Raw genomic sequence first — 17,884 nt, 5'->3', positions numbered from 1 at the left:
TTGACATACAGTTATGCCAGCACCATTTGTTGAAGATGCTTTCTTTTTTTCCATTGTAAAATTTTAACTTCTTTGTCAAAAATAGGATGTTCATAGGTATGTAGATTAATATCAGGGTCTTTGATTTGATTCCATTGGTCCACCTGTCTGTTTTTATGTCCATACAAACCTGTTTTCATCACTGTAGCTCTATAGGAGAGCTTGATGTCAGGGATAGTGATGCCTCTGGAAGTTCCTGTATTGATGGAGGTGGGTCTTGTATCTTATCTGTTGATTTCATTGGTTAATAATAAAGAAACTGCCTCAGCCCTCATAGGACAGAAAATTAGGTAGGTGGAGTAGACAGAAGAGAATGCTGGGACAAAGAAGCTGAGTCGAAGGAGTTGCCATGATTCTCCCGCTCCAGACAGACGCAGGTTAAGATCCTCCCTGGTAAGCCAGCTCATGGGCTACACAGAATATTAGAAATGGGTTAGAACAATATGTAAGAGCTAGCCAATAAGAAACTGGAACTAGCCGGGCCAGGCAGTGTTTGAAAGAATACAGTTTCCGTGTAATTATTTCGGGCATAAGCTAGCCATGCGGGCGGCCGGGTGCCGGGGACGCAGCCCTGCTGCTCCCAATTTCAACACTGTATTGTACAGGATTGTTTTGGCTATTCTGTTTTTTTTTTTTCCATATGAAGTTGAGTACTGTTCTTTCAAGGTCTGTGAAGTATTGTGCTGGGATTTTGATGGGGATTGCATTGAATCTGTAGATTGCTTTTGGTAGAATTACCATTTTTACTTTTTTGACCCTACCTATCCAAGAGCATGGGAGATCTTTCCATTTTCTGAGATCTTCCACAATTTCTTTCTTCAAAGACTTAAAGTTCTTGTGCCACAAGTCGTTCACTTCTAAGCTAAATAAAGAATCAATATTGGGCCTAGTATATCCCAGACTCTCGGCAAGTGGAACTTTATCAGTGAAGGAAATGCGCAGTCAGGCCTCACATCCTCTAACAGCAAATGGAGCCGGCCCCTGAGACATTTAAAATACCTTCAACTGACTTTATGATAGAAGTTTTCCTATTTTACACACACTAGAAAAATACATATTAGAAAAGGATATATAAACCATGGCTACATCAACTAGGTTTTAAGGAACATAAATAAATTCAATGATTTTTGAAAACCACTAGTGCCAAATATTCATGAATTCCAACAAGCCATCATTCTACAACAGGTGTCTTGGACACTGGTGGAAAAGAAACTGCTGTCAGGAAAACATTGTCATCATATATGGCAGTGAGGGGAGAACCTTCCATTAATTACTCCTTTATACACATTCCACATAAATTCTGAAGTCTTGCTTCCATTTACATGTAATTGTCTCAATCTCTCTGTCTAGGGCCATTTCTAGATTGTTTTATCTTTAACCTTTATCTTCTGCCTGGTAGAGTTCTGCATAGGAAGCCATAAAGTCAGCTGCCCAATGTCTCTGAATGTCAGCATCCCTATAGACACAGAATCAGCTTTATAAAAAGCATAACAAAAACGCAGATTAGTACCCACTAAAACAAACAACAAAGGGTTTTAAAATATCCTATATTAATATAAAAGTGTAAAGGGTGACACTCCTGAGCTGCTGCTTGTCCCCATGGCTTTTTTTTTTTTAAGTATCCTGCAGCCCACTTTTGAAGAGGTGTGTTTGACGTGGCAGGAAGCAAAAATGTTCAATCTTTTTCAAATCAAAAAAAAATGTAGGACTGGGAATGAAGTAAAAGTCTTATATGGGGATGGAGAAATGGCTCAATGGTTAAGAGCACGTGCTGCTCTTGCAGAGGACCAGATTTGTTCTTAGCATCCCTATATGGTTCACAACCATCTGTAACTCCAAAGTCAGGGGACTTGATACCTTTTCTGACCTGATGGGCAACAAGAATGCACAAGGTATATTTACATACATGTGAGCAAAATACAAATACGCATGAGTAAATCTATCCAAAAAGAAAAACAGGAAAGCATTTTTTGGAGATTCAGTGTTAATACCAACAAGTGGAATAAACGGCAGAAAGATGCCCAAGCCCATCCGGTTTAGCACTGGCAGACTGCAGAGAGCGTATGCTCTCTCATTTGGTCATGTGAATCCCCATGGTCAGTCAGAAAACGCAATCACTCCTATGAACAGAGCACTTCAGAGTCTGGATGCAGCTCTGCATAACATCCTGTATATGCCAGTGCACATCATTCTCTGAGACGCTGGTAACACTGGGAAATGTTAGTGTTCTCACCTGGGGTTGAAGCTGAAGGCAGGGGAACGTCGTAAGGGCCCAGGCAACTTGCTCTTCATTTTCTGCCAGAGTGACTGTACATGTGCTGTAAACCAGCACTCCCCCTGGCTTCAGCAGCTGAACCGCCTAAAGAAAGCAAGGATTAGACAATGCATGTCATAAGACCCAATAAATACCCGAAGTTAGAGAATAGCACACTGTATCTTGCAAGCACTTGGTAGTGATAAAATGCTGTCCTGTTTGACACAGCCTGTTCCTGTAGTTATAGCACAATGTATACCCTGCTGATGCATGCAGCCTTACCTGGGAACTTTATGATTTACACAGACTTAGCCTCTCACATACATCCTTCAGCTAATTCCCTTCCCATAATGTCTTTATTCCCAAACTTATATTTGTAAGGAGACCTCCTTTCTGAATCCATGTATAAGTATTCAGTTGTCATGCCAATGTTTCTGCTACCTCAGGAAATGTGTCCGCAAACAAATAATCATTCTCTGAAACCTGCTAGAAGAGGTTTCCCAGGCTTCCCAAAACTCCTCCCTGAACCACAGGGCACCAACTATGCTTGCAGTCCTTTACTTTCCCCATCCACAAGCCAGCCCCACTGGCCCTTCTTTCATTATATAATGCAGAGATGGCTCAGTGCGCAAAAGCCCTTACTGCTCCTGCAGAAGACCAAGTCCCAGCATCCATATGATGGTTCACAACTGCTTATAATTCCGGCTACAGGGGATCTGATACCCTCTTCTGATATCTGCTGGTGCCTGCATGCACAGAGTACTCATACATACATTCAGGTACACATGCACACACATGGAATGAATTTTAAAAAATGTGTGTGTGAACACACACAGTCCAGTTTTTGGCAACTACTCCCAACGTCCACTACCATCAGTTTCAGCTTCTTTATCTTTCATCTGCATTGCACAACAGTTAAATCTGCCAGCCTGGTTCCCTGCCCTCTATAAGCCAGTCTCCGCACACCAGTGTGAGCAATGCTTTTCAACTTGCTGCTTCTCAGTTTCACAAGCAAAGTCCTGAAAGCATTTTCAAGGCTCTACATGAAGGTGTTCCTGCCACACCAACCTTCCCTGTTGTCTTTCCTGCCCTTCTGGATTAGCAACCTTGTCTTCCTGCTATTCCTGTAGCAACCAAAGTCACTGCTACTTGAGGAGTCCAGACCAGGTAGACACTCTCCTCCTCCTCCTCCTCCAAGCTGCTTGTTCCTTCACAATGCTCCACCCATTGCTGCTTACAGAGCCCTGTTCTGTAATGTGCTTCCTGGTTTAAAAGACCCCACAGCACACCTTTCTTCCTGTAGTTTGCTCTACAGCGTTAATGTCATGTAATACAATAAACTGCCAGTTATAAAGGAAGCTCTTAGAGAAGGCATGGCCTGTCTGCTTTCTCAGTTATGAGCTAGACATTAGTTTGCATGCTGTAGGTATTTAATAGATATTGGGACTACAGTGCTAAAGTAATTTTCTCCTAAATATCTTAAGTTTATCTCTCTTTTCTTTTAAGGCAGGTTCTCACATATTCCAGGCTGGCCTCAAATTCTGTCTAGTCAAAGATCCCTACCTCCAGAGTGCTAGGATCACAGCAATGTGCTGTTCCACTCAGTTTATGTCTTACTGGGGAATCTAATCCAGAGCTCCATACATACATGATAGGAGTAATGACTGATGCTGTCACCTGTCAGGATCTAGAATCACCAAGGAAACAAGCTTCTTGGCATGTCTGTGACAAATTGTAAGATTAGGTTAACAGAGGTGGCAAGCCCACCTTCTGCGTAGGAGCACTAACCCATAGGCTAAGGCTCTGGACTGATTATAAGAAGACAGTGAAATGAGTACCAGCATCCACTGATCTCAGCCTCAGTATCTCAGATGCAGTGGGACCAGAAGCCTCCAGTGCCTGTTGCCATGATGTCCTCACCATGATGGACTGGACCTTTGAACTGTGAGCAGAATCAACGCTCCCTTCGCTAAGTGGTTTCCTTGGGTATTTTGTCACAGCAACAAGAAGTGATAACACATCAGGCCAGCACTCTTCCAACTGGGCTACATCATTAATGCTTATCTTTTCAAGCTCAGAGAAATTTACTGAGTTCTTTGAGAAACTTACACAATGTATTTTGATCATTTTTAGCCTCTTCTCCTGACTCTCCCTTGATTCACACCCCCCATTTCCTACCCATCTAACTCATGTTTCTTCTTTTTTTATAAACTCCTAATTTTGTTTAAAGTTTTAATTAGAATCTTTAAAAAACTAATAATTTATGCTTGCACTTTAACTCAAATAATATAAACACTGTGGCTCTGTGCCAGCTACTATGGTAGACTTTCACAGGAAGTTTCTCAAAGGTTTCTTACCAACAGTGAAGCCAGGCTGTTTCCACTGAGGTATTTCTAGCAGAGAGTGCTCTGCTCCCCATCTCTGCAACTGGAAATCAATGTACCCAAAGTCACTAACATGGAGGAGTCGTGGCTCAAATGAAGACAGTTCTGATCCTAAGGTTCACATTCTCGATGTCTAACCCTGTCTCATACACCTGCTCCCTGACTTCCCCCTCAGGGCTAGGCCTCTAGCCATGGCACAGGGCACACCTGCTCTCTAAGTTCTCCCACGCAGCTGGTCCTTTAGCCATGGCACAGGGCACACCTGCTCTCTGACTTGCCCTTCACAGCTGGCCCTCTGCACTGAAATCATCCATCCACTCTCAGTAACCTTTCTGACCTTCCATCTTTAATATACCCGAACAACAACAGAAGGAAAAAGCATTAAAGCAGTAACTTCCTTTACCCTCAGGCATTCTGTCTGGAGAGCATCCTTTGTGCTGCTTGGGGCTTTGGAGCCAGAGGCATGTTCTCTGATGACTATTCTGAAAACTATTTAAATAATCCACAACTAGTGCTTCCTTTGTGTATAAAAGGAGGCAGCAAGAAAGAAAGAGCAGAAATGTACTCGAAGACAACCTTAGAGATTGAATATAACTACAGCATATTAGTTGTTGCTGAAGCCTATGTATTATCATTGTAGGAAAGTGGAGAAATAATGAACTCATCTCTCATGGAAAGAACACTGCAGTGGGGCTGGAAGGTGCCTGTGCCCCTAATAGCACTCACTGCTCTTGCAGGGGACTTAGGTTCAGTTCTCAGCACCCACGTGGCAACTCATCCCACCTGTATCCAGTTCCAGAGGCCTTCTGGTTTGTTCAGACTCCTGAATGCAGGCAGTATACAGATAAGTAAACATACATCTGCTTAGAAGTTTTTAAAAATAGAAAAGTTGAAATTAAAATAGAAGGAATCATATTTTGAAATATACTAAGTTTAACAAAACTGACAAAAATTCTCAAATACTCTGTGTAATGTACTAGATCAATTAAATTTGCAGTTGTTATGATCCTTCTACATTCTGGAGGTAATCATGCCTAGTTTAATAATGCGTTAGCCTGTTTTAGACTTTAGACTTCTAATCTGATAACTAAACAAAGCCAGGAAGAGTAATTTAATTATATTGAATTATTAAATCAATTAGCAATTGTGTACGAACAACTCAGCCAATTGTGTTTTTGTTTTGTTGTTCTATTTCCATTTAAGGAGTAGACTGTTTACAATCAACTAAATGTCTCACTGAAAACATTCTATGAGAAACTGGTTGTACATTTTAAAGGAGGGGTCAACACAAAGGAAAACTCCCCACATTTAAAGCTGTAACTGGGCAGGACGAGGCACACAAACCATCACAGCACTTGAGAGGCTGTGGGTCGAATATTGAAAGCTTGCATCCAGCTTAAGATACACAGCAAGACCCCATTTTAAAAAAACTAAAGCCACACAAACACACTAGGTATTCCCAATCTCTTCCTTGTCTCTAGAAAATAAATAAAATTTGTCATGTCAACTGAATAATTCAATGACAAAAGCCGTTCATTTGTGAAGGACCCCAAACTTAACCTCTGTACTCATTAAGTAACTACCCTTTCTCTCAACATACTCCCTTTGTTCTAACCTCTGTTCCTAGGAATTTGCCTATTCTAATTACCTTATAATTGGGCTCATAAAAAATTTTCCTTTTGTGTCTGGTTTACTTCACTTAGCATAGTCTCCAAGTTCATCTATATTGTAGCATGCACCAAATTTCACTCCTTTTAAAGGCTGAATAAATATTTCAAGTGGCCATATCAAATCCTATACATCTAGTCTCTGCCCATGCCTCCTGTTTGCCTCCACCCTTTGTCCACAGTGAAGGTCGCTGCTACACACAAAAGCTGTGGTAGACAGAACACAGAACTAGCAATCGTCAGCTTCTTTATAGTGAAAGAGCATCACATACCACATTAAAGAGTTTTCGCTGTAGTGGCTGATATGATGTCACTTCCTTCAAAGTCCAAGTACAGGCCATATTTGGCCTCTGTCCCATTCCACTGCAGGGTGCATCAAGAAGAATTCGGTCAAAAGATTCTGGTAAGAATGGAGGTGCCCCTACAAAAGAGAATTATAAATATTATCTGCTTTCTTACATATAGGTCTAGAAAAGAATAAAATATTCTTGACATATAAACAATAATGAGAAATTAACATTGTAATCTAAGATTTTAAATAAAGAAAAATCCTTTCTCCCTTTAAGCAAGTCCTTAGCTAAGTTAAGTATTGCTTTTATTTCATATAGATTTGATTTCATAAGGACTGAAAATGCAGTTGTTATAGACGAGTTTTGATATTTTAACACAAACCCACACCAAATCAAATTAAGAACTTTAACTCCTAGTGTTAGAAGCCATAATGCCCCAGAGCCAGTACCAATTCCAGTCATCTGTCATAGAGCAAGTCGTTTCCTTGGTAATGCCTCCTGCAGACAGCACCAGAAAAATCAGGGCCTGCCGGGCTCTGACCAGACATACTGGTCTGGCTGCTGTTCTTTAGTCTCCTGGTTTTATGGCCATGTGTATGGCTTCTGTTCACTATGATCCATTAACCTCCTGGATTTACGAGTCCATCAAGTTTTCCTTGTGGTCCTCCTGAGTAATTTCTGATGAATTTGGTGTTACTGAAGAAAGTCGTGAAGCTTGCGTTCTTTACCTGCAAGCTTGCCATTGCTACTGATCACTTTTATTTAAACACAGAATTACCTTCTGTCTTTATCTGGTTAGAAGGCTGTAAAGACACAAGCTGTTATTAGTGTCACCCACCTTCATCTAGAATCTTTTTTTTTAATGTTTCATCTACTGTCCTGGAAAATATATTTCTCAAATAAATCTTTACTTTCTGATACATACTGGTAATGTCCCCTCATCACCCCCCCCCAAATACAAATTATACTAGTATATGCTGTCATTATGAGTGTGTGTACCTGCTTTTCCAAAATCCTCATCAAAACAGCTGTTTTTGACCAATTGTATCTTTCCTTTAAATAAGTAAATCCTCTGTATAGCTTTTCCCTGCTGAAACCATCACCTTTTTTGCTTGTTTGATTTTGTTTTTATTGAGCTATATATTTTTCTCCCCTCCCCTCCTCCCTTTTACCCTCTCCCATGATCCCCATGCTTCCAATTTACTCAGGGAATCTTGCCTTTTTCTACTTCCCATGAAAATTAGATCCGTATATGTCTCTCTTAGGGTCCTCTTAGTTGTCTTGGTTCTCTGGGGCTGTGAATTGTAGGCTGGTTTTTCTTTGCTTTATGTTGTGCAAGAGGGATGGCTCAGCTGTTAAAGGCTAGGCTCACAACCATTGCCTTTTCTTACTGAACAAACAGTTATTATCTATAGAAGATAGGAATCTTTCCCATAGTTTTCTATGATGAATTCCCATAATCTATTATCTTAGCTTTAGTTTTTTAACCTGCATACATAACTGCCAACTATTAAAATTTAGCTTTCATTCTTTCAAGTGGTCCACAGTGTGAAGTCATCTTAAATTGGGGCAAATGAAAACCATACTTGCCTGCTGGCTTCTAGAGCCACTAACAGGAAGTACAGGAGTGATGGGATGGGGTGAGAACAGACTTTCTCCTCATCATCTGTTCTCTCTCTCTCTCTATCTTTCCCACTTTCTTTTTTGTTTTTGAGACAGGGTTTCTCTGTGTAACAGCCCCACAGAGATCAGCCTACCTCTGCCTCCCAAGTGCTGGGATTAAAACCGCCCAGCTCCTCATCTGTTTTCTTGTCAAAACCTTCACAGCCCTTTTCACCTTGGCACCACCAGTCCCATCCTTTCCTGGAGTAGCCAGAGCCCTCTACAGGTGATATCCCAGGTGCAGAAAGTCCCTGTTCTATGTGGAGGCGCCTGCCGCAGCAGCTGACAATTCTAGGTCACCACAGAGTTTCCCTTCTGCTTTACAGCCTGCAAGGATCCATTTGCCTTGCTCCGCTTACTGCTTATTTTCATGCTAAGTAGTCTCTCACTGATGTAAATTTATACTAATTTAGCTATTGAAATACTTTGTACATTGTGTTTTTTATTCTGTGGCCATCTGAATTCATCTGAAATACAACTCTCAACAACTGCCTAAAAGCTAAGAAATCTGCAGTTCCACAAAGAACTTCCATGCAAACCACAGGTTTGCTCTGAATATGCTCCTGAAGCTCCGAATTTGCAGGGCCCTACACTAGGACTAGGACAAACCAGTAACAGGATGTAACTCAGAACTCACTCACACCTATAGGACACAACTATACCTGGTAATCCTGCTGAGGGCAATGGCAATGCCTAATCTCACCGTTCCTAATAAACTGTGATGGCTGCTCTTTCTTGCCAATTTGGCTGGTTTGAGGAATATCTGAGACATTAGTAAAGTACACTCTGGGTAAGTTTTTGACTATATTTCCAGAGAAGATCCCATCATAAGAGCCCTAATCTAGGACACTGATCAACTCCTACTGCTGGGAGGCAGTAGTGGCAGGACTAGTTGGAGGACCCTGGGGGAATCTTCTTGGAGACAATACCTTGCCCTAGCTGTTATTCCCCTTTGCTCTGGTTCCTGGTCGCACAATAAATGGACTGTTGTGCTCTACCATGCTCTGTCTGCCACTATGGACTAAAGCCTCTGACGAGAGTGAGCCAAATTACATCTATCTTCTTTACACAGCTTCTGTCCAACATTTTGTTTCATCCACAAACAAGAAGCTAAGACGGTGCACTTAATCAATGACACAGTATGTTATATACACATTAAAGATTAAGATCACAAAAATGGTCACCAAATGCACTTGGTGCGACTGAACTTTCTCTTATTAAAACTAGAAAGGCAGGGGCTGGAGAGATGGCTCAGTGGTTAAGAGCACTAACTGCTCTTCCAGAGGACCCGGGTTCAATTCCCAGCAGCCACATGGCAGCTCACAACTGTCTGAAGATCTAGTTCTAAGGGATCTGACACCTTCATACCAATGCACATAAAATAAAAGTTAAATAAACTATAATAAATGTTTAAAAAAAAAAGCTAGAAAGGCAGCTGGGTGTAGTGGTGAATGCCTTCAATCACAGCACTCTGTAGGCAGAGTAACTTTGAGGCCAGCCTGGTCTACAAAGCAAGTTCCAGGACAACCAGGGATACACACACAGAGAAACCCTGTGTTGAAAAACAAAACCATTTCCATAATAATATACCATAATACATATGTTCTATTTGCCAGAAGCTTTTCCTAACTTTAAAACTCCAGAGAAAGCACCAAAAGATGGAAAGAGCACCCATGCTCATAGAATGGTAGAATAACACTGTGAAAATGGCTCTATTTTGCAAAGCCATCGCCACCAAATTTCCAAAGACATTCTTCAAAGGAAAAAGCAATCCTAAAATTCATTAGGAAGCAAAAAGATCCAAATAACCAAAGCAACCCTAAACAGAAAGGCCAGCACTAATGACAGCCAGCTCCAGATTACATCACAAAGCCATAGAAACAGACACAGGCATACAGCACTGGGACACAGGCACAGGCACAGGCAACAGCAGCCAAAGGAACAGAGTGCGAGCCTCAAAATCAAACAGCCATGGCCACCTCATTTTTGGCAAAGGCGAAAAGTGTACTTGCAAAGACAGACTCTTCAACAAATGAAGCTAAAAACTACAATGAACAGAAAGACAAGAGTGTCAAAGAGAAAATTCATTGAGTAGAAGAAAAATGAGGCACATCCAAAGAGCAATTATTAGAAAATATATAGTCAAAAGGAAAACAGATGAAGAGAGCAGCAAATTCAAAGGCCTGAGACTGTGAGCGACATCTCATCCAAACCACCTAAAGTAGTAAGTTACAATAATTTGTGTAGATATATTCCATATAGAAATATACAAATTATGCAATAAAAACAAAAATGGAGAACTAAGAAAAAATGTTGAGCTTTTAATGTAAAATTCAGTCATTATCAGCTTCACATGGCCTGTGATGGATATGTTTTACAGTTCATAAGATTTGCTATCAAACCCTACAATACATAAGCAGAGGATTAACACAGCACAACAGAAACACACCTAACTACACAAGAACACAGCAGCAGAGAAAGCAAATGCATCTATAAATCACTTGGGAAATAAGGAAAAAACGACTCAAACAAGTCTTCACCACTTGGTTATTTATTGGAATAAACTGGATTAAATACTTCAGACACAAGACAGAATAGTTATACATACTAAAATCAAACAAACACCAACCATTCATTGCTGTAATGGCTCATCACTATACTTCACTTAGGGTCACCTAAGAAACATAGCTCAGGAAGTGACAGTGTGGGTGCATCTGTGGAGGCATTTCAGAGATGTTTAACTGGATAAAGGACCCACCCTAAATGGGCAGCATCATTCTATGGGTTGAAGTCCAGGAGAATGAGGACAAAGAACTGGAAAGCAGCATTCAGCTCTCTCTGCCTCCCACCTATGATACAATGTGACCAGTTCCTCATGCTCTTGCTGCAACAGCTGGAGAAGCACCTGACACTGCTTCTCCATGACAGGGAGGTCATGGAATACACCATGGTGGAAACTCATGAAGACAGACTACACCATGATAGGAGACTAGAAACCCAGGGTACGCCTCCACAATGTGAGGCTAAGGAACCTTTCCCTAATTTGCTTTTGTCAGTGTTTTACCATAGCAACTAATACACACCCCACAGGGGGAAGGATTTAGATGGGCATTAATTGCTCTTCAAAAGCAGATATGAAAAAGAAATGGACAATTTTCTGCATTAGTATCACTTACCAAAATTAAATCAAGACCAGATAAATTAATTAAATAGACCTATAATTGCTAAGGAAATAGAAATAGTCATTAAAAATTTCCCACCCAAAAGAAGCCTAGGGCCAAACAGTTTTAGCTCAGAATTCTACAAGATTTCCAAAGAAGAGAAAAAAAACCAATACTCCTCAAATTGTTCCATACATCAGAAACAGAAGGAGCTTGCCAAACTCTTTTTACAAGGCTACTTGGAAACAATCTAGATGCCCCTCAACTGAAGAATGGATAAAGAAGATGTGGCACATTTATACAATGGAGTACTACACAACAGAAAAAATGATGACATCTTGAATATCACAGGCAAATAGATGGATTTAGAAAAAAACAATATTGAGTGAGGTAACCCAGACCCAGAAAGACAAATATAGTATGTACTCCCTCATAAGTGGCTTTTAGACATAAAGCAAAGAAAAACCAACCTACAGTCTACAACCCCAGAGAACCTAGACAGCAAAGAGGACACTGAGAGAGACATACATGGATCTAATAGGAAGGAGAAAAAGACAAGATCTCCTGAGTAAATTGGGAGTGTGGAGGTCACAAGAGAGGGTAGAAGGGAAGAGGGGATGAATGGATGGGAGTGGAGAAAAATAGCCCAATAAAAGCAGTAAGAAAAAAGACATGGCCAATGAACATATGGACAAGATGTTCACTATAACTAACCTTCAAGAAAATGCAATGAGAACCATAAGACATATAATCTGACCCCTATGAGGAAGTAGTTATTAAAAGAAAGGAACAGAAGGTAATTTGGTGAGAGCATGAAGAAGAAAGGGCACACATGTGCTGTTTGAAGAACATAAATAATACAACCACTAATGAAGTGGCATGGTTCTTCAAACAATACATTATAAAGCTGCTGTGTGATACAGCAGTCCTGCTTGCTAGTGGGAATACAAGAATGGACACAGATGACTGGGAACTGTTGTCGAGGTATCTGCACTCCCATGTTCACTTCAACAGTATTTACAAAAGCAATGCTACAGAATCAACCCAACTGTCTACCAATAAGAAATGTTATTTTCAAAATGTAGTGTATATACACAACGGAATATTATTCAGCCTTGAAAAGAAATCTGCCATGTGCAATAGCATGGAAGAATCCAAGACAGTTAAGCAAAAATAAGCTGGGCACCAAAAGACAATTGTATCTGGAAGCTAAAAAGCAGAGCATATTAAAGCAGACAGAGACAGTGATTACCAGGGAATAGCTGGGAAGGACAGGGAGATACTGTGGAAAAGCTACTAAGTTTACCTAGACAGGAAGAGTCATTTTTCAAGATCTAACGCACAACAGGATTGTACACTTAGCAATAACATATATTACATTTCAAAGCTGTTGAGAGTAAATTTTGAGTGTCTTGCCAACTATTATCACATTAAGACATTAGCAGACATTACATTAAATATTACATAAATACTAATTATCTTAATTACTTTCCGGTCACTCCACATTCATTCCTGTATTAAGATCCAGTAAGTACATGTAATTATGAGACAAAAACACAGAACAATAAATACAAATTAAGGTTACCTTCTGTGCCATCAGCCATATCAAGTTTAAGTGCCTTTGTCGCGTCGAAGCAAAACGCCCTGATAGAACGAAGCCCTAATAATGAAGCATTCTGCTTTAATTTCTCCACTTTATTCAATATTTTGTCCAGTGCTATTACTTCTCCCTAAAAATGAAAATAAAGTATAAATCCAAAGCAGTTATAAAAATCACCAATACAAAAGGCTAGTGTAAAACTGTAGTCTCCCGTTTTCCTCCAATGCCTGCTGGATTCTTTTTTTTAATTTTATTTTATATTTATATATTTATTTATTTTGGTATTTTTAATAATTTATTTTATTTTTTAAAAAATAAAACTATCTTTTTTCATTTTACATACCAATCCCAGTTCCTACTCCCTCCCCTCCTCCCACCTTTACCCCTCCACTTCACACCCCACCCACTCCTCAGAGAGGGCAAGGCACATGACTTTGGGGAAGGTCCAAGGTCCTCCCTACTATATCTAGGCTGAGTAGGTATCCATCCAAAAGAGAATGGGTTCCCAAAAAGCCAGTACACGCAGTAGATAAACTTTGGTGCCACTGCCAGTGGCCCCCAATGTGCTTTAACCAAATGTACATCAAATTTACAATGGCCGAGGGGTGTGGCCCAGTGGTAGAGGGTTTCCTAGCAAGCAAAAGGTCCCGGAGTCAAATCCCAGCACTGAAAAATTAATTCCTTAAATACCTAGACTTTCCTTTAAACAAACACATTCCTGCCAATAGTTCTTACATATAGCCTACCTTTAATCTATAGAAGTCAAAACTGGAAAAAAAAAAAGTTTGCTATATTTTCAAGAAGCTTAGAAAAACTCTTGAAGGTAAACATAAAACCACCAATCTCGAGTGACTGCTCCCCTGGGGAAAAACGTGAGCTTCCTCTATGAATCCTCTAGCTTCAAGGAATTACATACAAATGAATATCGGTAAAGATGATCACCGTCTTAATATTTCAAGGAATACAAAATTCTTTGAATGGTAACCAAAATGAGAACACCATTAGCCCAACTTCTGTGCGCCACAGCACAACGCTTTGGAAAGGCTTAAAGCTCATACTATAAGACACCAGGATCAGGAGGCAACTGCACAGTGCTCAAGTGTGACCCAGTGAAGAAGAGCTGTATGGTGGTTTGTATGAAAATCACCCCCGTGGCTCACAGGGAGTGGTATTATTTGAAAGAATCATGGCATATGGCCTCGTTGAGTAGGTTTGCCCTTACTGGAGAAAGTGTCATTGGGTATGGGCTTTGTAGTTTCAGGGGCTCCACCAGGCCCAGTGGCTTACTCTCTCTTCCTGCTGACTGTGGATCCAGATCCTCTCTATCACCATGTGTGCCTGCATACCGCCGTGCTTCTCTCCATGAAAATAGACTAAATCTCTGAACTGTAAGCCAGCTCCAGTTAAATGTTTTCCTTAATGAAAGTTGCTGTGGCCATGGTGTCTCTTCATAGCCATAGAAACCCCAAGACAGTCAGTAAAGCAAAGACTCCTCCAAACAGGGACAAGGAAGAGGGTCAGAGTCACAAAGGCAGAGACAGGAACACAGCCCAGCAGCATGATCCCCAGGTGGCCCTGGTGAAGAGAGACCGGCAATCCTACTTGGAGGACAAAGCCTTGAGCTGGTTTTACTGAGGCAGTGCCTCTGGTGGTCGGCATAGAGGGGAATCCCACTTGTCACTCCCTAGGACTCACTGGGGGCTACCTCAAGGAGGATGCTATTATTTAAAATGAGTTACCTGGCATCAGAGAGCAGGCAATAACCACAAGTCAGGAAATTTAAATGTCATGTGCTGTGGGCCTGGGGCTGGCTGGGCAGAGCAGGAGGGCCAGGGGCTGACAGTCTGAAAAGTGCAGGTTGCAGGAGTCTCTCATCAGAACCTCCACAGCCTGGCATTATCCCACCGAGTGGGAATAGCAGGGGTGTCTAAGTGGACTAGGTCTGAGGTCACAGGGTACCTCAACCTCAAGAGCACCCTTTGGTGTTGGAGAGCCCCAAGACCTCCAGGGTGCAGATGATTATGACGCAGGAGATTTTGAAAGTACAAAGACAGGTCTTCCTGTTTGCTTGGTCTAGCTGCCTTAAAAGACACATGCCAGAGGTTTTTTAGGGTAGGGCCCACGGCCCTGAGGCACCCCCTCAGGCAGTGAAGCATTAGGGCCACTTGTGATTCTCTGTGTCCCTTAGAAGTCATCAAAGGCATGCAGAAGTTTGGCAATACACTTAGTCTCAAACATTATTCTTATCTGCCCTATACAAATTAAAACCACCATTATTCTGGTAACTACCATTGTATTCTGTTTTCATAGGGGTATAAAAAGTCTGATTGCTTGGAATAAACTTGTCTCAGCCTCTAATTTTTGAGAGCCCCTCTAACCTGGCCTGGTTTTCATTCCCACAGACCATGTCAGAACACCCTGATTTGGTAAATACGTGCTGGTGCTTACACTAACATTTTTCCTTTACTTCTTTAAAATAAAAAGCTATGTTTTCCATTTTTATTCCTCAGCTTCTCTCCATATAATTTTGCCTTTGAGCCATCTCATTACTGGAAAATCTAATTTCTTTTCTTTCCCCTAATCTGAGACAAGCATTCATGATACCAAAATAATCTATTCAATGAATTAAGAGCAGAAAACTTCCCAAATACAGAGACTGAAATGGAATCCAGACAAGAAAAAACAAACAAACAAAAAGCTATTTAAAAACCCAACTAAGCTTTTTCAGAGAAGAATCTCTCCACAACTTATTACAGCCAATATAAAGAGCAAAGAAAGAATATTAAAAGATGCAAAGGATGACCTCAAGTCAGCTACAAAGACAGTTACACCAGAATAACACAGATTTCTCACAGATTCCTCAAAGCCAAGAAAACAAGGGATAATATATTTCAAGTCCTCACGGTAAATGACTACCAACCAATATTGATGGATCTAACAAAACTATTAAAATTGGAGAATAAGGACATCTCAAAATAAGCACAAACTAAAACAGCTCAAAACCACTGAGAAGTACTGCAGAAGCTACACGAAGAAACCACTACCCAAAGAGAAGGAAAACAGTCTCAACCAGGAGAGAACAAGAAGGACTATATTTCTTCAGAGGAATGGCTAAATAAAGAAGACCTGAAATCCATCATGTAACACAGAAAGTAAGCATATCTCTGATAGTTATAGGGGAGAAAGTAAGGCGCATCAATCCAGAAAAATAGGAAACGACCAACAAAATTAAAAGAATTTGTTGGGTTGGCAAAATGGCTTAGCAGGAGTAAAGGAACTTGCTGCCAAACCTGACAGAATGGATAGAACTCAATAAGACTTTTAACCTCTGCATGCACTTTCTCCTGCCCTGAACAAATAAATGTAAAACAAAATTAATTAATACATATATCTCATAAATTATATTAAGTTCATTAACACATCAATAGAGTGGCAAAGACTAGCTAACTGGATGAAAAACCCAGATCCAACTTTAAGTATCTGTTATTCCCAAGAAACATATCTCACTAGCAAAGATACCTGTAGACAAAGGCTCAAATGATGAAGTACAGTCAAGCAAGCAAATAGAAATTGAAAGCAAGTTGGCATTGTTATTCTGCTATCTGACAAGGCAGAGTTAAATCAAAATCAGAAGAGATAAAGAAGGGCACTGCACATTAAGAAAGGCACAATTCATCAAGTTGATGTAGTCATATAAATATATATGCACCACCAACTTTATAAAACAAACATTAGTCGGCATAAAAGCCTACGGATGTCTCAAGATAATGCCTTGGAAGACTTCAGTGTCTTATTCTTGTCTTTAGATAAGTCATCCAAACTAAAAATCAACCGAGAAACTGCATCATAAGCCAATGGACTTAACTGCACAGTACCTACAAAAGTATCCCATTTAACTGCATAATACTTACAAAAGTATCCCACCTGACACAAACAGAATATATGTGCATCTCAGAAGCCCATGAATATTCTCTAAAATCAACTATATTCTAAACCACAAATCAAGTCTTATCCAATATACAACAATCAAAATAACTTCTTGTAATCTATTAGGATGCACTACAATAGAGCAAAAATCAATAAAGCAACTACAGAAACTACTCACATGTATGGGAACTGAAAACACATTTGTGTGTGACCAGTAGACTACTAAAAAAAAATCAAAAAGAATTTTTTATTATTTAGAAAAAATAAAAATGGAAAGGAAATGTATCAGAACATTTAGGGCATAGCTAAGAGAACTCTGTGAAGACAAACATTTTTAGTTGGTTTTCATTATGATCACTTACATTTTTAAAAAAATCAGAGTTCTCAGCTACATAACCTCATGATGGTCTCAGGGGTGTAAAAATGAGTTCAGCACAAAGCAAGAACAACAAAGGACAGAAATTAATGAAATGGAGTCTAAAAGAAACAATACACAGACTCAACCAAAAATTGTTTGAAAAGATGAACAAGACTGATAAACTACCTAAACAAAGCAACTCCAAATGAACAAGACCCAATTAATAAACTTAAAAAAAAAATAGGATGTTATATCAGATACCAATGAAATACAGGTTATTAGAGAATATTGTGAAAACTTATAATCCAAAGACTGTAGCATGAATTCTAATTGGTTTCATAATAACAACCTAGAATCAAATATAGGGGGTAAGGCTGAAGATCAGAGGAGCAGAGCCGTCAGCTACTAGAGAGTTATTTTACCTCTACCAATGCTCAGACTGAAGGGACAATCCTGTCCTCAGACTGCATCTTCAAACTGCATCTGTCTTCACCAACTCAGACTGCCCTGAGCTCCTGTCTCCTCCCACCCTATATTCCTCT

At 40.2% G+C, this 17,884-nt stretch overlaps 1 protein-coding gene across 3 annotated transcripts in view; it reads right to left on the bottom strand.

Moving 5' to 3' along the window:
* Nucleotides 1-17,884, bottom strand: part of Nsun6 (NOP2/Sun RNA methyltransferase 6) — a 38,866-nt gene that overhangs the window by 1,557 nt on the left and 19,425 nt on the right. For all 3 annotated transcript variants that reach the window (XM_050144758.1, XM_050144759.1, XM_050144760.1), the window contains 3 exons: nt 13,043-13,187; nt 6,617-6,765; nt 2,273-2,398 (listed from right to left, as the gene is read on the bottom strand). In XM_050144758.1, the coding sequence (XP_050000715.1) occupies nt 2,273-2,398; nt 6,617-6,765; nt 13,043-13,187 (420 nt within the window). The remainder of the gene's footprint in view (nt 1-2,272; nt 2,399-6,616; nt 6,766-13,042; nt 13,188-17,884) is intronic.

This window comes from Alexandromys fortis, unplaced genomic scaffold (genome assembly GCF_014885135.2).
Source record: "Alexandromys fortis isolate MF-2015 unplaced genomic scaffold, M_Fortis_MF-2015_v1.1 scaffold_52, whole genome shotgun sequence".
Classification (NCBI taxonomy): domain Eukaryota; kingdom Metazoa; phylum Chordata; class Mammalia; order Rodentia; family Cricetidae; genus Alexandromys; species Alexandromys fortis.
The sequence above is the reverse complement of the archived record's forward strand: the minus strand, read 5'-3'. Positions and strand labels throughout refer to the sequence as shown.